The following is a 27,431-nucleotide window of genomic DNA, read 5'->3' on the forward strand; positions in this document are numbered from 1 at the left end:
TTTTTTAATTTTTAAGCGACCTCTACACGGGGCTCAAACCTACAACCTCAAGATCAAAAGTCTTGAACGATCCACTGACTGAGCCAGCCTGGCACCCCAATTTCAGTCATTTCTAAGCTTAGCTCCCCAAGGTGTGAATGCAAGACACACAAGCCCCGACTGTTACCTCTTAAAGTTCTCTTGTCTTCACAAGTGAGCAAACTGTATGTGGTGAAGTCAGAGAGATTTCAAACTCATTCCATCAATTATTGTTGTGAAATTTGGCAAGTAATTCATATTCTTTGAATCTCTCTTTAGGTGTGAAATGGAGACAATGAAAATATCCACTTACTAGAGTGGAGGTCTGCTCCCTACACGAAGAGTATACAAAATGCCACATGCAACGTGGATACTGCAATCCCTGGCATAAAACAATGATTAGTAAATATTAGTGTTTTTTTTTTTTTAAAGATTTCATTTATTTATTTGACACAGGGAGAAAGCGAGAGAGGGAACACAGGCAGGGGGAGTGGGAGAGGGAGAAACAGGCTTCCCGCAGAGCAGGGAGACCGACGCAGGGCTCGATCTCAGAACTCTAGGATCATGACCTGAGCCCAAGGCAGACGCTTAACGACTGAGCCACCCAGGTGCCCCAGTAAATATTAGTTTAATTCCTCTGTGACTGTATTACATTCAGACCCACTCTATTCCTAGAACTCAACTTACCTTTTAGCATCCAGTTTCTCAGTCAATTACTATTCCAGTAAATCTTCAAGACATGTGATGACTGACCCCTGTGTAAAGGGTGAGGTCTAAGTATGAAGTTGTGATCAAGGCTCTTCATTGCCTGTGCATTCCTCCCTGCCTCCCAAGCATTCCCTATGCACCTGTCACCCTAGGCTGGAAATGTTTCATGAACATATTGTGCGTTGATCAGTATATTCACCTTTTCTTATGCTGTCTCCCTTCTGATAAATTAGTCAATTTCAAGTATCTTTTACACTCTCCCTAGTCATGCATAATGAGTTTTTCTGTTTATGTATAATCCTCTGTTTGAAAGTGAAATACATACAATAATGTTTCTGACTTTGATTAGTTGGAGGTGAATATAACTGGCTGTCATTCATTGAGGCACAGACCATATCCTTTATCTTTGCATATTTCCTATTTGCATGTTCCGAGAAGATGAAGAGTGTGAGATATGCCAAAAGTTCTAATATTCACAAAGAATATTAGAATAATTCCCCTTAAGAATATATTAAAAAGAATGTGTATTTTCGGGGTTAAGCATCTGCCTTCAGCTCAGGTCATGATCTCAGGGTCCTGGGATTGAGCCCCATGTCGGGCTCCCTGTTCAGCCCGAATCTGCTTCTCCCTGTCCCTTTGCCCCTCCCCCTGCTTGTGCTCGCTCACTCTCTCTCTCTCAAATAAATAAAATACTTTTTTTTTTTTAAGAATATGTATTTTTATCTCTTTGTAAACAGAAAGTGAGATCCCAGGTCATCTACTCCAGGCATGACTGCCTTAAACCACACTGCTATTAGCTATATGGTCTTCCACTTCCTGGGCATCCCTGGGCTAGAAGACCAGCACACGTGGATTTCCATCCCCTTCATCATTTCCTATGTCATCGCCCTGCTCGGAAACAGTCTGCTCATCTGCATTATCCTCACAAAGCGCAGCCTCCATGAACCCATGTACCTCCTCCTCTGCATGCTGGCCGGAGCGGACATTGTCCTCTCCACGTGCACAGTACCTCAGGCCTTGGCCATCTTCTGGTTCCATGCTGGGGAGATCTCCCTGGATCACTGCATCACTCGGTTCTTCATCATCCATACCACCTTCATCTCTGAGTCAGGGATCTTGCTGGTGATGGTGTTTGACCACTACATTGCCATATGCTACCCACTGAGATATACCACTATTCTTACACGTGCTCTGATTGGGAAAATCGGTGTGACTGTCTTTCTGAGAAGTTCTGTACACTTTTCCCCATATTTCTTTTGAAAAGATTGATTTTCTGCCACAATAATGTCATTCCACACACCTTTTGTGAACACATTGGCTTGGCCAAATATGCTTGTCATGACATTCGAATGAATATCTGGTAGGGATTTTCCATCCTAATGTTAACAGTGGTTTTAGATGCTGTGCTAATTTTTGTTTCCTAGGTGCTGATTCTCTGTGCTGTCTTCTGCATCCCTTCTCAAGATGCTCGCCACAAAGTTCTCAACACATGTGGCTCCCACATCTGTGTCATTGTCCTCTTTTATGGGCCTGGAATCTTTACAATCCTTACTAAGAGGTTTGGACACCACATTCCTCTTCATACCCACATCTTGTTGGCTAATCTTTGCATGCCCCATCTTTGCATGCCTTTTGCCCCACCTATGCTGAATCCTGTCATTTATGGGATCAAGACCAAGCAAATCTGGGAGCAGGTGGTTCATGTGTTGTTTACAAAGCAGAAATCACTTTAGTTTAAGAACTGAGTTTTCAGGGCACCTGGATAGCTCAGTCATTAAGCGTCTGCCTTCAGCTCAGGTCATGATCCCAGAGTCCTGGGATCGAGCCCCGCATCAGGCTCCCTGCTCTGAGGGAGGCCTGCTTCTCCCTCTCCCACTCCCCCTGCTTGTGTTCCCTCTCTCGCTGTGTCTCTCTCTGTCAAATAAATAAATAAAAATCTTTTAAAAAAAAACAAACTGAGTTTTCAGAATCCCTAGCCATCTATGAAGTGGTCTCTGGAAGTGGTGCGTAGGGGGGATCCACTGAAACACTCGGAAATGGCTCAGTGAGTTCTGTGTCTGGAGCAAGTTCACCAGGGAGGTTGCAGGACTTACTCCTTTGTCATCAAAACAACCTGAGCACAGCACCCCGTTGGACTGAGCAAGCCCGCTCCCACCAAGACCCTGGGACAGGATTGCATTGATTTTCAGAAGTCATATATCCTTAATGACTCTAGCATGATCTTTAAAAATAGATGAAGTGAGAGCAGTGCTCTGGCCTGGGATTTTGTTCAGCTATTCCTCAGTGAGTTTCTCAAGCTCTGAGACATCTTGTGAGATCTCTAGACAATCATATACTCCTTAATGCCCTTCATTCTGGCTAATGACATTCTCAGAATCAGTGATTCTATGTTTTGTAGTTATTCCTATTATATTATAATTTATATCCTGTCAACATGAAGGTCTGTAATAAGAGAATGTAAATGAATTGTGTGTTTTGTATTTGGCAGAACAACCCCTGAGGAGACTGAGGTAATGGAGACTGGTCCCTCCTGTGGTTTCTGAGGGCTGATGTGTGCTGGGGGGATGCTGAGGAGGGGGCTCCTCCAATCTCAATGTCAGGCCATGTTCTTCAGTGATCCCCTCTTCAGTGGGGTAGTCGAGGCCTTTAACGACCTGACTCTTCACCTCCTTTACTGCAGCACTGCCCATGTCACCTCCGAGCGACCGGAGCATCAGACTCACCAGGCCATTTATGCCTCACCTTTCCCAGGCCATGCCATGTTCTCCATGTCCCTGCTCTGCCTTGGGATAACCTCCATCGGCTTGTGGAAAACTCCTATTCCTCCTTCCACACCCACTTCTCATCTCTTCTCCTCTGTGACTCTCCCCACCCACAGCTCCTTCCCAGTGTGCTCTTTAGTTGATACTTCCTCTTGGAGGAAGATAGTGTGTTGTCCATGTTTCTTTTTTAAATATGTATTTAATTAAAAATCTATGTCCCGGGCGCCTGGGTGGCTCAGTTGGTTAAGCGACTGCCTTCGGCTCAGGTCATGATCCTGGAGTCCCGGGATCGAGTCCCGCATCGGGCTCCCTGCTCAGCAGGGGGTCTGCTTCTCCCTCTGCCCTCTTCCCTCTCGTGCTCTCTGTCTCTCATTCTCTCTGTCTCAAATAAATAAATAAAATCTTTATAAAAAAAAATCTATGTCCCTTGTGGAAAATATTAGAAATTATGAAAAAAAGCAAACATGAAATGGAACTCATAAACCCATAAACGTACAGCCCCCAAGCAATTTTATTGTTAAAATTTTGTCTCCTATGTTTATATATCTATATCTATATACTTACATATCTACATCTGCATCTGTATCTCTATCTGTGTCTGTATTTTTTTCTCCATCTGTATCTATAGCTTGATCTACTCCTTTATCTACCTGGAAAATATTATCATATGATACATATATAAAATATTGATTGTACTATGTATAGGGGTTTTTTTCAAATTTTATTTTATTTTATTATGTTATGGAGTCACCATACAGTATGTAGAGGGTTTGTAACTACTTTTCTGGCAGTACTTGTTGACATTGTTTCTAATACATATGCATTTATATAATCAATTACTGTGCCTGCATAGTATTTTATTGCAGGGTTTTACTATACTTTATTTAACAAAACATTATTCTTTTAGGCCCTTTTTGCAAGGCATTATGACTATATATTTACAGATTTAAGGCTCAATTCTATTTGATGTTTAAGTATACAGTCCAGATATGTTTAGATAAATTTTTTGTAAGTATTGTCTTTCAATATAAGATGCAAATACTCAATGTAAGGCGACTGGAAAACAACAAAAGTATAAAGAAAATCCCTAGTCAGGAGAAAACTACTGGTAACTTTTTGATATATTGACTTAACATTTGTTGTTCTTTGCATATATTTTTTCAGACATTTTAAATATTAAACATAAATCTTGTGTTTCAATTTTTATTTTAAGGATGGAGTCCTAGAAATGCTATTGCATATTTTATAGAATTTTTTTGATGAATCCTATAAAAATGTACTCAGAAAGGATCATAATATATCTCTCTGCACTAACAATGGAGTTGAATATTTTTCTTTAATTTTTTTTTGCCATTTAAAAGGACAAAAATATTATACTGCAATTTTTACTTTTAATTGTTTTGAGGTTAAATTGTTTAATTATTTTTAATTGTTTTGAGGTTAAATATATATTAGATAGCTATACCTCATCTTACAAAGTAATAATAACTACCGTTTCTTGAGTACTTATGTTCCAGCTCCCATGCTAAACATTCTATGTACATTACCTCATGTCACCTTCACTTGCACTTCGTAAAATAGGTTTTACAGATGAGGAAATGGAAACTTTATGGAGGAAAATGTCAGAGGCAAAAACAAATCTGTTTCTTTTTTATTTGTCACGTTTGTGCTCTTGACTACTAAATCACCCAGATGATTTTAGCTGTCTTTGTTTTTGCCCATTTAATTTCTGAAAACTCTGTGTTGTCCATATCTCTTTTCATGATTTTTAAAAAGTGTCATAATAATATGTTTTCATTCTCATATTTAAGTATTTATCCAGTATGTTTGTCTTTTATTTTTAACATTTTTATGAACTGATTTAAATATTTAACATATTTAAGTATATTAATAGCTGTATGTAGGTTGCTTCTGTCTTTTCCCTTTGCTTAATCATAGAAAATTCACCTTAAGCTAGGATTTGAGTATTTTTCACATACATTTCTCTATTTTCACTTTCTCATCTCTAAATTAGGATTATTTTGTAAACATTATAGAATTCTTATAAGGATTAAATGACTTACTATATGTAATGTGCTTAGAATGGCATCAAGCATGTAGTGTTATATGTATTTGCTATTATAATTATTACTTTTTATTTTCCCTTGTCTTCAGATATCTTTTTTCACATTTAACACGTGCAAAACATCTTTTAATTTTGAAGTAATTACATATTCACAGGAAGGTGCAAAATAACTATGTACTGGAAGGTCATGCTTATCTTTCAACCAGTTTTCCCCTGTGGTAACATCCTGTGTAACTATAATACAATTATCAAAACTGTAAGGTTGACATTGGTACAAAACCATAGAACTCACTAGATTTCATCAGTTTTACATGCACTACTTGTGTGTGTTCTGTGTCTGTGTGTGTATAATTCTTTGTGTGTGTGTATAGTTCTAAATAATTATATCACATTATAGACTCACAGAACCTCCACCACAATTAAGATGCAGAATTGTTCAATCACTACATATGATACCCTTTTGTAGCTTCACCCACACCCTTCTCCCTCCATACCTAGCCCCTGGGAACCACTAATTGGTCCTCCATTCTACAATTTTGTTATTTCATGAATGTTATGTAAATGGAATCACACAGCACATAACCTTTAGAGACTGGGTTTACTTCACTCAACATAACTTGCTTTGAATTCATCCAAATAGTTGTGTATATCAGTAGTTTATTTCTTTTTATTGTTGAGTGGAATTCCGTGGTATTCTACCATGGATGTAGAAAGGATGTGCCAGAGTGCTTTTAAGCATTCATATGTTAAATGACATTTGTGTTCTTTCCAGTTTGGGGCTATGAATAAAGCTGCTATGACCACTTATGCACAAGTGTTTGTGTAAATGTAAGTTTTCATGTCTGTGAGATTAATGCTCAAGTGTGCAATTCTGGGTCCTATGATAAGTTCCTATTTAGTTTTATAAGAAACCACCAGTCTGTATTCCTGAGTGACTTTATCAGTTTACATCCCCACGAGGATGTATGAGTGACCCTGTTTCCATGTGTTTGCTTGTCATATTTCTCCTCAGTGAAATACCAGTTTGTGCAATTTGTCTGTTTTCCAATTGAATTCTTTGTGTTTTTACTGTTAAGTTTGGGAGTCCTTCATATATTCTAAATACAAAGCCATTGTCAAATGTATGGTTTGCAAATCAATTTTCCCAGTGTGTAGCTTGTCTTTTCATCCTCTTAATGGAACTTTCTCAGAATAAAATTTTAATTTTTAAAACTTTTTAAAGTTTTTAAATTGATAAGAACTCCAGTTTATTGATTTTTCCTTTTTGGGGGTTGTGCTTCGGAGTCATCTTAAAACTCTTTGTCCTGCGTTAGATCTTTGGGATTTTCTTCTGTTTCTTCTAAATGTTTTATGAGTATTTGTTTTATCTTTACTTCGACTTTGAGCTAATTTTCTTTTTTTTTTCCTTTTTGGCCTATGGATGTTCATTGCTCCAGCATTATTTGTTGACAAAAGCTGTTCTTCCTCCATTCAGTTCCTTTTGTGCCACTGTCCAAAATCAGTTGGGCATATTTATGTAGGTCTGTTTTGTGGTTTTCTATTCTGTTCCATTGATCTCTGCATCTATTCATCTGCCAATGACACACTATGTTGATTATTAGGGCTAAATAGTAAGCTTTAACATCAAGTAGAGTGATTCCTCACACACCATTCTTTTTCAAAATCATCTTGTGTATTTCAGGTCCTTTGCTTTTCCTTATAGATTTTAGAATAAGTGGGTCTATGTCTACAGAAAACTTTGCTGGGATTTTGATAGGAATTTCATTAAATAGATAGATCACATTTGGAAAGATCGACATCTGATCTCTTTACTATGTTGAGTCTTCCAATTCATGAACCTAGTATTCCTCTCCATCTACTGAGTTCTCCTTTGACTTACTTCATCAGCAATCTAGTGTTCAGCATATAGATCCCATACATATTTTGCTAATTTTATACCTAAGTACTTTTTTTTCTTTTGGTATAGTTAAAAATGGTATTTTCTCATTTCAGTCTCCACATATTTTTTAATATATGAGGGGGATATGCTAAGAAACTCAAAGTTTACAGACTTGAGGAGAAGACAGACATTAAAAATAAAGCTATAAGAAGACATTTGAATTACACTTGTGATAATGGAGGACATTGTTAGGTCCTGTGGTCAGAGATACTTACCTGAAGGAGGAGCCTTTAATGAGAGATATGAAGGATTCGTTAGATTTGGTTAAGTGAAGTAGGAGGGGCAGAGACTTCTGGAGAAAAAAACACACAACAGGAGAAGGAGCTTGGCTCTGGTGACGTATTATAAGAGGGGCAGCAGGAATGGAATACAGTGAGTGGCTTAAAATAAGACCAGAGGTCTCCGTCACCCCTTCACTAAGTGCCGGGTAGACATTGTTAATAAATTAAGTTTTAATCCTAAAAGCAATAGACACCCAATGAAATGTTTTACTTTCAAGGATGGCATGATCATATTTCCATTGTCAAAGAAAATTTTGGTTATTCTGTGAAGAATATATGTTGGGTAGAATGTGTTAACCGGGAGAATAATTAGGAAGCCATAGGGCAGAAAAGAGGTGATGCTGGTGTGGAAAATGATGCTGGAATCTGAGAGAGAAAAAGTAGATGGAATTTTAGATACATATAATGAAGAGAACTTATCTTCTGATGGCATCTGGAGGGTGGGTGGCCCCGTGTATTTGTGTGGGTTTGCGTGAGGGGCCCGAGTGGAGGGAGAGTGGTGCATGGGTTCTCCAGCCCACCCAGAGCTCATATTCATTTTTAATCTTATCTCTTCTTGAATCTCTGAATTGACCCCAATCTAGGCTTCCAGAGAGGTCGTTCCTGGCTATGCAGTTTGTGCGAGGGGTAACTGTCATATGGATATGAAAAAAGACACGTGTCAGTGTGAAACAGCTCATTCCTGGTGACCTAATTATCTAAATCTGTAACTAGCTGTCCATTGATTTTATCCTGGCTTCTGATCTTTATGATTTGAATGAATCATTTTAAGAATACATTTTAGTGTACCTTAACCATGGTTACCTTGGTTTTATTTCAAGAAATAGAAGAAGTTGATTTAAAAATCACAGATAATTTAAAAATTTGATCTGATTGTAAAAGAAATCATCATTGTAAAAAAAAAAAAACTTATTCTAAAACCAAAACTTTATTCTCTTCTTATTCCTTGCTGCCTTTTTAAGCAAATTAGTTTGCTTAAAAAATAGTTAAATATTATTAATAGTTAAATAGTTAAAAATTGATTTGATATTCTTTTTCCAGGTGTAGAATTAAAACAAACAAACAAACAAAACATTGTCCTGTTTGGTGTTATCAGAACTTCTTAGATCTCTGATTTGGTGTTTGTTGTTATTTTTTGGAAAATTCTTGGCCATTTTTATTTCAAATATTTCTTGTGGTCCTGCTTCATTCTCTCTTTTCTCCTTCTAGTATTGCAATTATACATATATTACATATTAAGAAATTGTCCCACAATTCTTGGACATTTTCTCTTGTTTTCCCTTATCATTCCTTTTTCTCTTGCATTTCATTTTGTTATGGGGACTTCTTTGGGCATATTCCATAATGGTTCTTTTACCCTCCCTCTGCCAGAGAAAAGACAGGACTCCCCCCCCCCTCCCCGCAGACCTGATTTGGTTTCCTTGGAAATAAATTCCAGGACTGTGTGAGGTTGTCCCCTGTGGCAGTTTGTCTCAGGAATTTCTCACCGTGGAGCCATCCATACTCGGCCTCCAGCAATTCATTAGAATTACCATTTTTAATGTGCCTATTAGTTTATGATTCATGCAACTTCTCTAGGTAAGCAGATGGAGGCTGTTATTCTCTGTGCTAACCTATCATCTGTTTCTAGATTCCAGAGTGGTGGTTTATCCTGTGGCCTCAAGTCTCTGTTGCATCCAAAAAAAAAAAAAAAGTCGTGGATGTTCAGTTTGTTCTTTCTTTACATTTTTTTTTTTTTTAATTTGAGTGTAGTTGACACACAATGTTACATTTGTTTCAGGTGTACAACATAGTGATTGCACATGTCTATACATTACGCTGCACTCACAAGTGCTGCAATAAATGTAAGGGTGCATATATCTTTTTGAATTAGTATTTTCACTTTCTTTGGGTAATTACCCAGTAGTGGAATTATTTGGGTCATATGGTAGTTCTATTTTTAATTTTTTGAGGAACCTCCGTTCTGTTTTTCACAGTGGTACATCCGTTTTAATTCCCAGCAACAGTGTATGAGGGTTCCTTTTTCTTCACATCCTCTCCAACACGTTTTTTGCCTTCTTGATTTTAGTCATTCTGTTCAGCTTTTTTCTTTAAAAGTTAGAAGTAATGACTTTCAAGTTCTTCACATGTTGGAACTAAAACGGCAAGTCTGATATTCTAATTCTCAGTAATTCTCTTTCACTAGAGACTCTCTCTCTGCCCAGCTAAGTGTCCATTTTTCAGTTTACCTGTTCACATTATGACTTAGAGTGACAGAGGAAGGCTCCGGAATGCTGGGACTAGTGCCCACAGCAGTGGTGAAGGTGGGTCAGTGTTGCTTTTCTCCTGACGAGCGTCACTCATTCAGGTCAGGAATGAGGTAGGGCCTGTTCTGTGCCTCCAGCGAGAGAGATCAAAAGGTGTCACCATACTTGGTAATATCCCCAGGTCTTCAGGCATTTTCATTGCGGACTATCCCTTACCAACGTCTGAACTGAGACAAAGAGAAGTAATGAGCTGCTTGACCAAGTAGTTTCTGCTCTGATCCCTTCCTTGTCAGGAATTTTCCAGTTCCCCAGCTCCGGGCGACCTTTGGTGAGGGAGAGGGTATCAAATCAGACACATCCAATCTCTCTGTGTAGACACACGCCCTTACCTCCAGCACTCCTGCATGGAAACTGTCAGAAATCAGCTTGTAACTATTTCCTTTAGACCCCTGCATACCAGTTTATTACTACAATGCTGCGCTGGCTCCTGAATTATTGACAGATAACTCTCCAGAGATATTCAGGTCTTTCATTCTCTGAAATTCCCAGTCCCCAGTTCAAGATGAGAAAGTGGTTACAGAGAAAGAAAAAAAAAAGAGACTTGAGATAGCAAACTGGAAAAAAAGATCTACAAGCCACAGGCCATGATCTTTTCCACAGAGCCCCGGGGCCCTAGAAATGGCGCCGTCTGCTGACAAGACCACGAACCTGCGGGCTGCTTTCAATTTTTCCAATTTCAGGGAAGGATCAGAGAAGGGATTTGAATTTAAAATAAAAAAAATCCTGTGGGTGCCCAGTGTGGATTCTCACCACCCAGGAATCAGTTCTAGGACTTTCTCCTTCCTATCATCTCTGAAAGTGTATATGGCAGTAATGCCATCTGGTATTTCTGGGGCTTTAGGACTGCGCTGGGCCATAATTAGAGATGACGTGTCCACCGTGGAAGTTTGGGGGGCTCAGGAGAATCTCAGGGCATAAGGAGCTTCAGTCCACAGGACTGTCCATGGACAGTGAGCAAGCTGCAGTAACTAGAGACATCACCAGAGGGCGATCAGAACCTTCTCAACCCTGGGAACTGAGCTCCTCGCTGGAAATAGACATAAGATCTGCGCTCATTTGTGTGAAATTCTAATGATCTTCCCTCTTGTCTGAGGACGATGCTGGACAATCTCTTGATCCTGACTGCACCCTAGATCTGTTTTGTTTTTGTTAATCTCAGGACCCTCAACCTTTCCCACTCTGCAGTGCCTCTCCCAGGCTGTGTACCTACCCAGTGCAGGTGGTTCATCTAGTCTCCCAAGGGTGGGAGGAGAGGAATTGCTTTTCTCCTCAGGGTTGCTTTGCCACTGAGACCCTACAGGCAAAGTACTATTTCCCAAGTGCTTTAAGTTATTCTTGAGAATATTGGACACTTAAGAACAAAGGTCATAATTGTCTTCAAGTTGTTTGGTGGTGGGCAGAGGGCACCTCATGGTCCATAAGTAAGTGTTAATTATCTTTCTACCGAAATGCTATTATGCCAAATGGTCATCTTTAACACACTCATACAATTTTAGAATATTTATATTTAATGTGGGATATGAGTGCATTCTTATTGTGTTGTAAGAAAGCTAAGTTACACAAACAAACAAGGCAAAAGGTAGCACAAACTAACAAAATTGTGAATGAAAGTAGTTCATTACAGATAATTAAAAATAGTCAAAATAATTACACGATTCAATGCTAATAAACTCTAGAATTCTGTGAAAAATAAAAAAAGTCCAATATTCAAAAAACAACCAGAAAAGCTTCACAATGAAATAAAAATTAAAAGATGTACACAATTATCTTCCATGTTCAGGGGGCCTTATGCATACTGATATTTGCAGAGACCCAGGCTTCCGAGTTACTTCTACAAGTGAAGGCTCGCAGAGCAGAGAGCCCAGCTAGGCCCTGCCAGGGGAGAGTGTGGGTCCCATGGGGATAATGGGGGTTAAGTCAGGGGATCTGGGAAAACTGACACTTTACTCCTGCCCTGGTATGTTTGCAGTGGTTGACATCCTCCTCCAGATAACTCCCTAGCTCTCTCCCTGCCTGTGTAAATGAGTCTTGATGATGTTGACACTTGTCCCCCTCTTGTGGCCTCTCTTCTGTTTACCTAGAGCTCCAAGTACAGTCCCATGGAACTATGTGCAGATTCCTGAATACACCGAACTTGCTTATCCTTCCATCCAGGCCATTCCTGTCTTCTGGAAGCATAGCTCAGCTGACAGTGACATGCCAGAGAAATTCTTGATACCCTAAAAGGAGTTTCCAAAAATGCCATTTTGTTCTATCTTTAATATATTACATGTTGGTAGATGGTTAGGGAAATAGTAAAAATATGGCAAAGTCATAGCATGCTTGCAAGCCCGTTGAATTCATAGAGAAATCAGGTTTTAAGAAAAATAGAGGAAAAAAAACCCAAGTGTATAAAATTAGTGATGAAAATTGGATGTTATTCACACAGAAGTGATGGACAATGCTGAGGTAATTCACACACCTAAACTAATGATTTACACACCTAAACTAACAAATCTGTCTAATGATTTGTTATCTGAATGATGTAAATTACCAATATTGAATTAAGGATAAACAAGCCTAAATGGGTAATTATTGACTCCTTAAAAGTGGTCATAGCAAAAATCTAAATGTAATAGATACAGATATTTTTATGGGAAAGTTGTTAAAATTTCAAACAATTTTTTTAAAGATTTTTAAAATTTTATTTATTTGTCAGAGAGAGCGAGCACAAGCAGGGGGAGTGGCAGGCAGAGGGAGAAGCAGGCTCCCTGCTTAGCAGGGAGCCTGATGCGGGATTTGATCCCACGGCCCTGGGATCACGCCCTGAGCTGAAGGCAGCCTCTTAACCGACTGAGCCACCGAGGCGTCCCTCAAACTATTTTTTAATTGTCTTTCTGCTTGGGGCTTATCCTTGGGCCCCAAACACGAGTCAGATGATGAGGGAGGGCAGAAAGAACAATGGTACCTTGGAAAGCAATTCCAGAAGTGGCACTTTTTATGTAATGTGCTCTTAAGGAGCCCAGGAGACTAGGATTTCCTTGATGAATACAAACAGAAAATTAATCCATCAATTTATTTTCCTCATGTGCTCTTCATGGAGGCACAATGTGCTGAGATCATCCTGTGCCCAGAAAGGGTGGTGACTTCTGATAGGAACACTCCTGTTCAAGATGACTTCCTATCAGATGTGGTGTCAAGGTTATCTCAATTTCAAAGCAGTCCTTTCTGTCCCAAGGCCCCAAAGGCCCAATTCACCACTTGAGGCCATTGGTTCTCAACCTCAGACTCACATAAGAATCACTTGGAGAGACTACATCAAAATAAAAAGCTTCTGCACAGAGAAGGAAACAATCAACAAAACTAAAAGGCATAGGGAATGGGAGAAGATATTTGCAAATGACATATCTGATGAAAGGTCACTACCCAAAATCTGTAAAGAACTTATAAAACTCAACACCCAAAAAACAGATATCCAACTAAAAAATGGGCAGGAGACATGAGTGGACATTTCTCCAAAGAAGACCTACAAATGGCCAAAAGACGCATGAAAAGATGTTCATCATCACCTACTGTCAAGGAAATGCAAATCACAACTACAATGAGATATCACCTCACACCTGTCAGAATGGCTAAAATCAACAAGAAACAACAGATGTTGGTGAGGATGTGGAGAAAAAGGAACACTTGTGCATTGTTGGTGGGAATGCAAATTGGGGCAGTCACTCTGGAAAACAATATGGAGTTTCCTCAAAAAGTTAAAAATAGAACTACCCTATGATCAAGGAATCTCATTATTGGATATTTACCCAAAGAATACAAAAATGCTAATTCAAAGGGATACATATGCTCCTATGTTTACAGCGACATTATTTACAATAGCCAAATTATGAAGTGTCCATCAATTGATGAATGGATAAAGAAGAGGTAGTATATATCTACAACGGAATATTATTCAGCCATAAAAATAATAAAATCTTGCCATTTGCAATGATGCAGATGGAGCTGGAGAGTATTATGGTAAGCAAAATAAGTCAGTCAGAGAAAGACAAATACTGTATGATTTCACTCACGTGGAATTTAAGAAGCAAAACAAATGAGCAAAGAAAAAAACGGGGGGGCAAACAGAGGGGAGGTGGCGGGGGGAATGGGTGAAATAGGTGATGGGGATTAAGGAGGGCACTTGTGATGAGCACCGGGTGATGTATGGAAGTATTCAATCACTATATTGTACACCTGACTTAAAAAGCTGAAGTTTTACATCTCTGTGACTACTGCACAAATAGGATTTAGAAAATCATATTCCAAAAAGTTGTCCTGGTCTTTTGTAGCCAACTCTTCCAGCACCCTCCATCCCTCGTCTGCCCAACTCCTGGCTATTTCCTAGGAGGTGGTTGTGTGTTCTTTGGGGGCAAATGGAAGGTGGGATCTGAGGGGATAATTCAAATTGGTAGGCTGAACTGACGGCCTGTGCACAACCATAAGATGGGAGGAGACTCTCGGTGCCTAGTTGGCCCAGGAAGCAGAGAGGGTTAAAACAGCCTCTCAACCTCAGCACTCTGGACATTTTGGACTGGATCCTTCTTTGCTGTGGGAGCTGTCCTGTGCACGGCAGAGTGGTTAGCCATACCCCTGGCCTCTACCCACTAGATGGCAGTGGCATCCCCCAGGTTGGACAACCAAATCTGTCCTCAGACTTTGCCAAAAGTCCCTTGGGGCAAACCCTCCCTCCCCCCCGCCCCCTTTCGAAGCACTGAGTTGAAGCATTTCTCTTCCAGTGGCCCTATAGGACCGCTGCCCATTGGGCCCAGAAGCTCCTTCCCCTTTCATCTTCCTGCCAGCCCTGAAGATTTCACTTTCACTTCCCAGCCATCTGCTCAGGAGGAGTGGCTTCTGGCCGACCCAGCGCCTGTTTGGTGAGGAAATGCTGACCTAGCCTGCCCTGGCTTTTCTTCACCACTTAAATCAGGAGCCAAGACTTCTCTGCTGGGGCCTCAAGGTGCGTGGGGAAGTTAGTGGGGGGCAGAGGGTGGAAGACGCCAGAAGGAAGGTATGACAGGAAGGTATGTGAGTTTAGTGTGTGGCCCAGACGTGCTCTGAAGAGAAGAAAAGTCAGTTTGCAGACTTCCTGCTCTGAGTGCAGACAGACGGCAGCCTTGATTCTGGAGACGGGTGGCCTGGAGAGAAAGGAGCGCCCAAGAGGTGGGGAGCATTGTTCCTTTCCTGGAGGGGCCCTTCTTTCTCCAGGCTGCGTCCATCCTCATCCCCTTACTGTTCTAGAGTTTGAATTGCCTCAGCGAGATCGCTGAGGAGAACTGGAATCCTTTCCCTCTCTCACTCTCTCTTTCTCAAAGTTGAACAGGAAGTATCTTCTCTTCTGCCCACCTCTACCTGCTTGAAGAAAAGCTGGCAGAAGAGGTCCCTATGTTCCAGAGGTTGAAAGCCCAGGCTCCTAGGGTGGAGCACAAGACAGAATGGAGTTTGGGGGTCATGGCCGGGCTCATATTGAAGCTGATTCTCTCATTCCTCCCCCGGGGAACCAACCGAGGGGCCGTCTCTGGCCTTCCTCTCCCGCTGGCCTGCAAGGTGATGTGCCTGCCACCTGCCTCCATGGCCCCCTTTCACCCTGTGTCCTTCCGAGTGCCAGTCTCAGGGGTCTCTTTGCACTTCCCTGCATAGGCCCCTGTCCTCTTGCTTCCAGGAGCCCGCTGACATCAGCATCCCCACCTGCCTTAGGGCTCTTTCTCCATCATTCCTCCTCTGTAGACACACCTTTGCATGGTTATCTCAATTCCTTACTATTTTTCTTTGTTCAGAGCTAATTAACCAGAGCTGATTATTGCTCAGAGGGAGTCCAGAGGGGGCGCCTGGGTGGCTCAGTCACTAAGCGTCTGCCTTAGGCTCAGGTCATGATCCCAGGGTCCTGGGATCCAGTTCCTCATCGGACTCCCAGCTCAGCGGGGAGCCTGCTTCTCCCTCTGCCACTCCCCCTGCTTGTGTTCCCTCTCTCGCTGTGTCTCTCTCTGTCAAATAAATAAATAAAATCTTAAAAATAAATAAATAAATAAATAAAAGCTCATATACAGGGGCACCGGGGTGGCTCATTCAGTTAAGCGTCTGCCTTTGGCTCAGGTCACGATCCCAGGGTCCTGGGATCGAGTCCCGCATTGGGCTCCCTGCTCAGCAAGAAGCCTGCTTCTCACTCCCCCTGCTTGTGTTCCCTCTCTCGCTGTCTCTCTATCTGTTAAATAAATAAATAAAAATCTTAAAAAAAAAAAAATGAAGGAGCCCAGAGATCCAGTGGTCTTGCTAAGACATTTGCTCCATGACTGACAGTGATGATGTCCCATCTGAAGCTCACTTTTGAGCAGTTTTCACATTGATGGGTTTGTTACATACCTTCTGACACATGTACAGGATATCCTGTACGCCTACTTCTCAGAAGTCGCTGTTCCTGTCTTCCTGGGGGGGGGGGTCCATTTCTGCCCCGATACTGATTTTCCCCCAGGATCCAAAACAAGGCCCAAACCCATAGGATGAAATAGATTTATTTATTTATTTAAACAGTTGATTCATTGGAACTAAAGCTGCTGGTGTAAAAAAAAAGTGCAATGAATATGCATTAAACATGGAGTAAATGTTAAATACATAGAAGAGCTTACAGTTGAGTTGGGGAGAGATTGTAAACAAACAAATAATTGATATGTATACAAGAAGGTGACTAATAGCATGAGGTAACAGTTTTTAAGTGTCAAATGTAGTGACCTGGTAAAGGCCTTGCAACTGGCCTCCTTGTGAGGAGATATTTGAGTAGAATCTTAAGAATGTGAGGGATTCAAAGGCTTTAGCATGGGTTTCCTCCCGGATTGGAAAGAGGCCAGTGTGGGCTGGGGCGGAGTAGGCAGGGAGGAGGAATGTGTCATGTAGCCTGACTGGTGGTGATGACGACCAGCTCACGCTGGACGACGTGTATTTGAGCACAAGGGTGACGGGACTGGTGTCTGCTCTGAGGAGCACTCTAGTCAGCGACGTGAGAACGGCGATGGCAGGACACTGAGAAAGGGCAGTGATAGTTTCAGGGAGAACCATTACCCAGAATCCACGCAGGAGACGCAGGTGGCTCCTGCCAGGGGGATGGCAGTGGAAATGGTTGGGACTAATTTGAAGAAAACACTCAGTGTCTTCTGATGAACTAATGAGACCAGGAGCAATTTAATAAAAGTGGTCCTATGTTACAAAATGACTTTCTTTAAAATGACTTTTTAAAAATATTACTTTCTAGAAACATATTTACCAGAGAGCTAGAGCTCTTGGAGAGAGGGTCATGAATGGGGTGTTTTTGGGGGGGGGGGGGCAGGCACAGATTTAGCCCTGGATTCTAAGGAGTTGCTGAAGCAGGAACTCTCAATATAGAGTTATGGGGAGGGAGCATTGCAATATTTCTGACTTCCCCAGGTCTCTCCATGTCAAAAACAGGTCCGACTTCCCCAGGGGCAGTTCCTGGCCCAGGAAACCAAGAGAAATGTCTAGAATGCTGTCTAAAACTTCAAAGAATATCCTTCCCTGCATGCCACTTCCTGGAGACACTTTTATTTTACTATGTGACCTGCAGAGAGGCATAGAGTTGCATTTTCAGGAGTCCTGATGTTAGGAGAAAACTCAAGTGTAGGATATTTGTGGCCGCCCGTTGACCTGGGACTCCCATCAGGCAGATACTACTTGTATTCCCTTCCTACCTTCCTGATCACTGCTGGGCTCTCAGGTCAATCTTGGGCATTGGTGGGGTCACTGCCCATGTGTGGGGACTCTGCCTCCTTTGTACCTTCCCCCTTCTGTGGCCAGTGTGGTGGCAACTGCTTTAACATCAACTTCTTGTAGCCCCACTGTGAACATGAGGTTTATAACCCCATAATAGGATGCATGGTCCACTTCCCCATAGACTTGAGATGTTTCTCAGCATTGGTTGGATACTGAATAGAATGAAAGATAACAGAGAACCCCATGCCTATGGTTGGCTTATAGCTTCAGTTGTGAGCAGGGGTGGATATTATCATGTCCTATAAACCCCTGGTCTTGCCAGTCATTAAAGCCTGATCTGACCATAGGACAATTTTCAGTATCCGTACCATTGGCTAGATCACATTGATCAGCCCACATTCAGCTTTATCTTTCACCAGGTTCACTTAATGGATGATTGGAGAAGTGAGCATATTTCTAGACCTAAATTTATCTCCATACAGCTTTCATCATGCCCCTATTTTCTCTTTTTAGAGCAAAGGGAAGATTATAGTTTGTTACGAACCTCAGTTCTTTCTTCATCGGACCTTTTCAACTGTGTTACTTTCCTAAGGTTTTATAATCAATTATGGCTTAAAACCACAGGAATTTATTCTCCCACAGTTCAGGAGGCCAGAAGTCCAAAGTCAAGGTGTTGGCAGAATTGGTTTCTTCCGGAGGTACCGAGGGAGAGTCTGTTCCATGTTTCTCTCCTAGCTTCTGGTGGTTTCCAGCAGTCCTTGGCATGCCTTGCCTGGTTGCTGCACTGCTCCAGTCTCTGCTACCATTGCCACATGGCCTTCTCCCCTGTATGTGGTGCACCCTCTCCTCTTCTTAAAGGACACTGGTCATTGGATTGAGAGCCCACCTATTCCAGTGTTATCTCATCTTAACTTGATTACATCTGCAAAGACCTTATTTCCAAACAAGGTCACATTCACAAGGCGATGTCCATGTGGGGGATAGAGTTCAATCATTTAAAACAAGTATCATGATTAATATCTACTAGATCTTCCTTTTTTTTTTTTTTTTTTTGCCTCACAGTTCCTTGTCCATAATGAGTCCGGGTTCTGAGGATCAGCAGCATCTCCGTGCTGCCACCCTGTGATATGCCTTCTGACTGACCACCAGGAATAATTTTAGGTTTGGTTTGTCATTCCTACTCATGTGACTTAGCAGGACAGAAACCAGTCAGGTTCACGTAGCTTAGCTGGGGCCTACAGGACAGGAGATGCCACACAGCAGCACGGCTGCCTCACGTGAGCTCCCAGGGAGGGTCCATACAGTGGTATAGGAGGGACGTTATCTCCTTCATCTGGCCGTTTGTAAGAGAACAAGACCACGTGGTATGTATGAAACTAACACAGCTTAGGTAAGTCTTGGGCCGGTGGACTGATTACCTTGTAAGAGCCATGAACATAGCTTCTAGCACCCTACTGGCAAATATTTCATTACACGAGTCACAACCCACTTGTGGAAGCGGAGGTCTGTGCTTACCGAAAATAATAAAAATAAAACAGAGTGCTAGGAGACGGTAATATCCATGTCCTTTTTATGGGAAGAAAGGACTTAAGCCTGATGATGACCCTTTGTTCCCGTACATCCAACCTAACTCCCAATCCTGTCCCTTTTATCTTACCCTCTCTCTCAGCCTCGTCTGTTTCTCATTCCCTCCAGCAGCCTGTCCTACAAACTCCCAACACTGATCCCTGCTCTTTGGAGAGAGGCTGTCTCTTTTACATCATTTAGGAAGTGTCACATTTTTGGTCCCTGCTGGCCTATTAATGCCAAAAGCCTAGCAGCTCTCTGTGTACCAGCCATACGGGTATTTTAAGATCTGTAGAAGATGTTGTGTCTTCCATCAACAGGGCATTCATATATGTGACCTCTTCTCTCTAAAATATATTTTTACTCTTTCTCATTCCATATCCCTTCTTACAACTTTTAGTTCAATCCTTACTTATTCAAGGGGGATATCTTTGATATTCTCCTATTTGGCAAATTATTAGTTCCTCCAAAACAGGGACCCCTGGGTGGTAGTGTTTATCACACCTACCAGACCTCTGAAAAAGGATCCTGTGGACACTGTATTCACCCTAATTCAACTTACTGAATGAAATAATCTTTATAAGTTACTTCATTCAATTTACACACTTCAATAAAGTACTCTATTTCCCAAGAACTTTTGTATAAAGAATAAATAGGTCAAAGTGATTTATAAATTGTAACTAGTTCTACAATTCTTAGTGGTAAAATTCCTTCCCTACTGTGGCATTTGTTTCTGTGAGTGTCTCTGGGAGTGAATATGAGAGAATGGAAGGGTTCTGTATGGGACAGGTATATGTGGAGGTAAGCATTTCTTATGTTGAAACTGTATCTGTGGTCCCAACGTTTACCTATTGGAGAACAGATAATTAATGGAACAAAAAGATGAAATGCTGATAAAAAAGAGGTCTAATCACCTATGGAGAAATGAGGAGGTTCTTTATATATTCATCAAAGGTTGTGTTCCTGTGCATTCTAGCACTAGGGATACAGGAATGAATAAAAACAAAGTGCCTAATCTATGTGTGGATTGTATTTTAGGAGTAGGATATTTAAGGAAAAGATATAGTATATTATATAGTGATAATAAGAAAAGGATGACTAATGTGTAGTGAATGATATATTGGTAATTGTGTTATAGATAAAGTAATCATTGGGTCCTTCTGATGAAATGATATTTAAGGAGAGAGTTGGATGCAGTATAAGAGGAAGTCATGCAAATATCCAGGGGTGGATCATTCCAGGCTTAAAGAAGAGCAAATGCGGAAGCCTGAGGCATTAGCAGTTTACCCAGGCCACTGAATTTTATTTCTGTTTTTTTTTTCTCTCTCTTCTTTTTTGTCCTTCAACATTTCAGTTTTGACCAATCCTTAATATCTGTACAATTAAAATCCTTTTTACTCCTGCCATTCTTACCTCATCCCCTTTCAATCTGCCCAGCCATCCAGGAACATTTAAGCAAGAAGAGCTCCAGGAGTTAGGACAGGAAGAAGCCAGGGGAGATGTACTAAGGCTTTAAAAATCCTGAACATACAAGATGAGGTGTCCTGTTCCATCTGCCTGAAGCTTTTGACAGAATCCCTGACTCTAGACTGTGGCCACAGCTTCTGTCAAGCCTGCATCACTGTGGACACCAAGGAGTCAGAGATCAGCCCAGGAGAGGAAAGCAGCTGTCCTGTGTGTGGTATCAGATACTCACTTGGAAACCTAGGTCCTGATCAGCATCTGGTCAACATAATGGAGAGAATCAGAGAGTTCAAGTTGAACCCAGAGAAGGAGCTGAAGAGAAACCTCTGTGTGCACCATGAAGAGAAACTCCTGCTCTTCTGTAAGGAGGATAGGAAGGTCATTTGTTGGCTTTGTGAGCGGTCTCAGGAGCACCGTGGTCACCACACATACCTCGTGGAGGAAGTAGTCAAGGAATGTCAGGTAGGGCCCAGGATGGAGGGAGAAAAGGAGGAAGATGGTACTTGGTGGGAAATCTCACCTTTCCATCCTTCTGTACACGGCTTGGCACCATGGTACTGAGCCCTGTAATCTCTTTTCATGTATGTCTCTTACACTATGCTCAGCTTCCAATGCCTGACGGACATTTCTGTGTATTCTTTCCACTTACATAAAGAATGAGCCTTGGGGTGCCTGTATGGCTCAGTCAGTTAAGCCTCCGACTCTTGGTTTCAGCTTGGCTTGTGATCTCAGGGTCATGAGATCCAGCCCCACATGGGGCTCCAGGCTCAATGGGGAGTCTGCTTCCCCTTTCTCTCTTCCTCTGCCCCTTCCCCCCACTCTCTCTCAAATAAAGAAATCCTAAAAATGGGGGGGAATGAGCCTAGAGTCTAGAGCCTAGACTCTTGGCCAAGAGTGAGAGGTTTTCCTTTTTTTTTTTTTCCCTTTTGTTATATGAGTGGAGAGCTTGGCTCTCATTGTTCCCCTCAGCAGGATGGTTGCTCTTCAACATTGTGGATTGGATGTGGAAAGAGTGTCAGTAAGAGTATAGGATTTTTCTTGGGACTGCAGAATCAATCCTCTATGAAAAGAGAGAATTAGGCTACTCTTGGTGAGGGATGGTGACACCCAGGAACAAAGGATGTATTCTCCTTAGGTTTTCTCCTGTATCATAGATTCTAATCACAATTTCTGTAAACTGGTCTCTTCAGGGATCAGCCTGATTTCTTCCCCATTTATTCTTTGCTGCAAAAGTTCGGAGATTGTTGATGAGTCCTGATGTGAGTCATCTGATGTGAGTCATCTGATGTGACTTCTCTTTCACAGGAGAAGCTTCAGGCAGCTCTGGAGAGGCTAAGGAAGGAGCAGCAGAAAGCTGAGAAGTTGGAAGCTGACATCAGAGAAGAGAGGACTTCCTGGAAGGTAGGAAGAGACTTTCTAAGGGATTTTTGACACAGGAATCTTGGCAGGACCTTCAGTCCAAATCACAAGGAAGCCCCTTCCTCTTTGTTCCCTGACACAGAATGCGTCCAGAAGCCATTTGATTAGTTCTCCTCTTTGTCCTGTCTCTGTTACATTGAAGGCTGGAGAGTGGACACACAGGTATTTGGAATTGAGAATAAAGACAGACTCTTCAGTGAGGAAGGATGGAAAATTCTGTCTTCCATTCCTCTTTTCCAATGAGACTCTGACACCTCCAGTGAAAGACACTGGGCAAAGGACCAAGATTTTCCCCAAGGTTCAAACTTGGAAGTGTGGTAATGCAGGGAGGTGTGAGTGTCCAATACAGCCATCTACAACCTAAACCTCACTTAGGTTTTACATTTCATCCCAGGGTTGGCCTAGATAAGACAGTCTGAGGCCTGTTTACTAAAGGGAAAATAGTAGGAAAAATACCCAGCTTTCCCAAAAATTGCCCCCGTGCTCCATTTCCCTCTTGGTTAGAACTCAGTGAAAAAATATTTCTTTTTGGGGCGCCTGGGTGGCTCAGTCGTTAAGTGTCTGCCTTCGGCTCAGGTCATGGTCCCAGGGTCCTGGGATCGAGCCCTGCATCGGGCTTCCTGCTCGGCAGGAAGCCTGCTTCTCCCTCTCCCACTCCGCCTGCTGGTGTTCCCTCTCTCGCTGTGTCTCTCTCTGTCAAATAAATAAATAAAATCTTTAAAAAAAAAAAAAGAATAGAGAAAGTAGGGATGGGAAAGGAGAAGTCATTTAAAATGGTGCCAGGGGCACCTAGGTGGCTCAGTTGGTTGAGTATCTGGCTCCTGATTTCGGCTCAGGTCATGATCTCAGGGTCCTGGGATCGAGCCCCACATCGGGCTCCCTGCTCAGCGGGAAGCCTGCTTCTCCCTCTCCCACTCCCCCTGCTTGTGTTCCCTCTCTCGCTGTGTCTCTCTCTGTCAAATAAATAAATAAAATCTTTAAAAAAAAAAAATTTCTTTTCTTGGCTCCTAATCCCTTATACAGTAGGTTTTCAGGCAGATAGACTCTTTACCTCTTTTGTTTGTCCAACCTTGAAGTACCAGATACAGACTGAGAGACAAAGGATATGGACGGAATTCAATCAGCTTAGAAGCATCCTGGACAGTGAAGAGCAGAGAGAACTGCAAAAATTGGAAGAAGAGGAGAAGAGGATACTGGATAGCTTGGCTGAGGCTGAGGCTGAGCTGGCTCAGCAGAACCAGTTGGTGAAAGAACTCATCTCAGATCTGGAGCATCGCCGTACATGGTCAACAGTGGACCTGCTGCAGGTAAGAGGAATGCTCCAATCTGGAATTCTTGAAATACAGTCTAAGCTACCTTCTTTTCTGTGTCCTTGGGCTCTAATCTTGGTGTTAACACTAAGAGGTTCCTTTGGCTTTGCGGAGCCATTCTTTGTCATCCATTCAAGATATTATGGACCATCGAACATAAGCATTCCAGGGGAGTGTCCTACTTTATTATTTTATGAAGTAAGGGAATACATTTGACCTTGGAGAGAAGATCCATGGTATCCAGTGATATTCTCTAGACCCCTATTATCTGTGATCCAGTGTTGGATAATTTTCAAGTTCTTTTCATTCATCTTAGCCATAGGCAAATACATGCATTTTCAGGTATAAGAAATTTATCCCTTTTTTTTAATTAAAAAAAATCTGTATTTATTATTACAAACTTCTCTTGTTAGATTTTTTTTTTAAACATGAAGAGATAGAACATTGAGCCTTTTGTTAGGAGGATGGGCAAATATATGGATAGGAGGTATTATACTTGAGTGGTAAGAGTCTGTGTGCAAGTGTGTATGTGAGTGTGTGTGTGCCAGAAAGGTTGCTGGTGTCAGGAAAACATGCTGGTGCAAATTTATAGACACTTGAGGCAACAATTCGAACTAATGTTAAAATTTAAACAGTTTTTTTTTTTTTGAAGCATTAATACTGTGACTGTGATTCTGAGCCATGATGTATGATGGTCATTCAGGGAATTCCAGACTTTTCATAGTTTTTACCTGATTCCCTATCTTCTTCCTTTTCTTTTCTGGATTTCCAAACACTTTTTTTTTTTTTTAAGATTTTTTATTTATTTATTTGAGAGAGAGAGAATGAGAGAGAGAGCACATGAGAGGGGGGAGGTTGAGAGGGAGAAGCAGACTCCCTGCCGAGCAGGGAGCCCGATGCGGGACTCGATCCCGGGACTCCAGGATCATGACCTGAGCCGAAGGCAGTCGCTTAACCAACTGAGCCACCCAGGCGCCCCACTTTTTTTTTTTTAATTCTTGATATCAAGCAGAAGGATAATTGATTTTCACATGTTGGCTTGTTTCCTTTGTCTCTGATGCTTGTATCTTAGTTTTTTCCTGTTTTCTTTTTTTTCAGTTCCCTTGACTTTTTTCTTCTTTTTTGATTTCAGATTACTCTGGGGCAGAGGTCACAAAATCTTCTTTTTTTGTATTGGAATCACCTGGAGTGCTATAAAAACCTTAGGTCCTCAGACCCATTATAGTAACAGATTTTGCATTTTTTAAAAACCAGGATCTCTAAGTGATTATACCACCAAACAAATTTTAATAAAAACTACAATAGGTCTTTTCAACAAATTGGGCTGGGAAAAACAGAATATCCACATGCCAAAAAATGAAGGTAGACTCCTACTTCACACCATATACAAAAATTAACTCAAAGTAGATCAAAAATCTAAATGTAAGTAAAAAGGTAAAAATTATAAGACTCTTAGGAGAAAGCATAGGTATAAATCTTTGTGACTTGGGATTAGGCAATAACTTCACAGATACGGCACCAAAAACAGAAGCAACCAAAAATAAAATAAATTGGAGCTCATCAAAATTGAAAACTGTTGTGCTTCAAAGGACACCATGTAAAAGTGAAAAAACATCTCACAGAATGGGAGAAAATATTTTTAAATCATATATCTGATAAGGTTTAGTATTCGTGATATAGGGAAAACCTTTTACAACTCAACAATAAAAAGACAACCTGGGGCACCTGGTGGCTCAGTCAGTTAAGCATCTGACTCTTGATTTCAGCTCAGGTAATGATCTCAGGGTCCTGGGATCCAGCCCCTCATCTGGCTCTGTGCTCAGCGCAGAGTTGGCTTGTCCCTCTCCCTCTGCTCCTCCCCCACCCTCTCCTCCTGACTTGTGCGTGCACTCTCTCTCTCAAATAAATAAATCTTTAAAAAAAAACAATAAAAAGACAACCTAATTTAAAAATGGATAAAGGACTTGAGGGGTGCCTGGGTGGCTCAGGCAGGTAAGCATCCACTTGTGATTTCAGCTCAGGTCATGATCTCATGGGTCAGAAGATTAAGCCCTGAGTCAGGCTCCACACTCAGCGTGGATTCTGCTTGGGATTCTCTCCCCACTCACTTGCTCTCTCTATCTCAAATAAATAAATAAATCTTTTTTAAAAAGGGACTTAAATAGATATTTCTCCAGAGAAGATATATAAATAGTAAATAAGCACATGAAAAGATGACTGATATCTTTAGCCATTGGGGAAAGGTAAAACCAAAACCAAAAAAAAAAAATGGACAATACCAAGAGTTGACAAAGATGTGCAGAAATTGGAACTTTCATATATTGCTAGTGAAGTTGTAAAATGGTGAAGCTATTTTGGAAAACTGCTTGGCAGTTCCTCAAAAAGTTGATAGAGTTACCATATGGCCCAGAAATTCCATTCCTGGAAATGAAAACATGTCCACACATAAACTTGTATACAAAAGTTCATGGCAGCATTATTCATAATAGCTCAAAAGTGGAAACAACCCAATTCTCCATTAACTGAAGAAGGAATAAACACAATGTGTTATACCCAAACAATGTAATATTATTTGGCTGTAAAAGGAAATTAGCACTAATAGATGCTACCACATGGATGAACCTTGAAAATATAAGTGAAAGAAGACAGACACAAAAAGGCCCTTATTGTATTATTCTATTTATATGAAGTCTGTAATTGATAAATCCATAGACACAGACATGAGATTAGTAGTTGCCAGAGACTGGAGAGGAGGCAATAGGAAATGATTGCTACTGAGAGTAAGGTTTGTTTTTGCAATAGAAAATGTTCTGGAATTAAATAGTGGTGATGGTAAATATACATAGTAAATATACTAAAATCTACTAAATTGTACACTATAAAAGGTGATTTTTTTTGGTATTTTGTTATATCTGAGTAAAAACAAAAACTTTGCAGGCTTATTCCTTTTCCCTTGTTTATAGTTCATCCACAAGCTCTTCACAACTCTTTCTATTGCCAACTTCACAAAGACTCTTGTGTTTATGTCACTTTTCCAGGCATCTGTTCTTCTTAAGCCAGCTTAAGTTGGTACCTGGTTACTTGTAATAAAAACAGTGCTCAGTAGATAAATGTTATACATTTTGTGGGATTAACTTCCCACATTTAGATAACAGCTTCAAAGAATGACAAATGGGCTAACCAAGGAACTTACTCTTTTACTAGATTAGGGAGTTTGGATGTTCCTTTCCAACATGTTGAGATATATGCTATTGATTGTGGTGCTGTCCCTTCATAATCTTGTTTCCTGAAAGTTCTTAAACAGCTTTTCTTCTGTCTGGATCTTCATTGTAGTGATTTGGATGGGTCATTTCATTATATGCCTATTGTTTGCTAGAGGGGCTGTTGTTTGCTTGAGGGCTACACTCAAAACTAACTGGGAAGAATGAGCTAACAGAGAATTGCCAAACTTGAGAATGGATGAAAATTTAGATGAGACTTAGAAAGGAGGCACTTCTGTTCTTAATGTTTTTGTAATAGTATTATTACATTGGGCCATTTTTGTTTTTCAAATTTTGTAGCATGACACATGAATGAATGACAATAGGGAGTTAAATGATGGAGTGAACATGGCACCTATTGTTTTTATCTGTTCAGTATCCATTGCCCCTTTTCCTGGGATTTCTTTCTGAAGAAACACAGCATGTCTATTTTTATCCATGTACTTGTTTGGGGCTAAGATAATCAGCATCATGGAGGATGCATAGGTTAATCTTAGGTAAAGTAGTTTATCTAATTCCTGTATTTCCACAGACTACAAAGTTGGGCATTAGAAGTTGGGCATATGACCCAATTTTGGTCAGTGGCTCTAGGCACC

General features: G+C 41.1%; 1 protein-coding gene and 1 pseudogene across 6 annotated transcripts in view; both read left to right on the top strand.

Moving 5' to 3' along the window:
* Positions 1-1,494: 1,494 nt before the first annotated feature.
* Positions 1,495-2,459, top strand: LOC123856469 (olfactory receptor 52B4-like; annotated as a pseudogene).
* Positions 2,460-14,816: 12,357 nt separating this feature from the next.
* LOC123857439 (E3 ubiquitin-protein ligase TRIM34) overlaps positions 14,817-27,431 on the top strand; it is a 40,737-nt gene continuing 28,122 nt past the window's right edge. Inside the window, exons 1-5 of one of the 6 annotated variants that reach the window (XR_010406996.1) lie at positions 14,823-15,057; positions 18,879-18,977; positions 20,820-21,308; positions 22,152-22,247; positions 23,342-23,572. Coding sequence is in view for 5 of the 6 variants with exons in the window: in XM_064577029.1 (XP_064433099.1) it covers positions 21,117-21,308; positions 22,152-22,247; positions 23,342-23,572 (519 nt within the window). In the remaining variant the exon portion in view is untranslated. The other 5 variants (XM_064577029.1, XM_064577032.1, XM_064577030.1 and 2 more) reach the window with 5 other exon arrangements.

This window comes from Mirounga angustirostris, unplaced genomic scaffold, assembly GCF_029215605.1.
Source record: "Mirounga angustirostris isolate CCGP_5_RB_7025 unplaced genomic scaffold, mMirAng1.0.hap1 SCAF_13, whole genome shotgun sequence".
NCBI lineage: Eukaryota > Metazoa > Chordata > Mammalia > Carnivora > Phocidae > Mirounga > Mirounga angustirostris.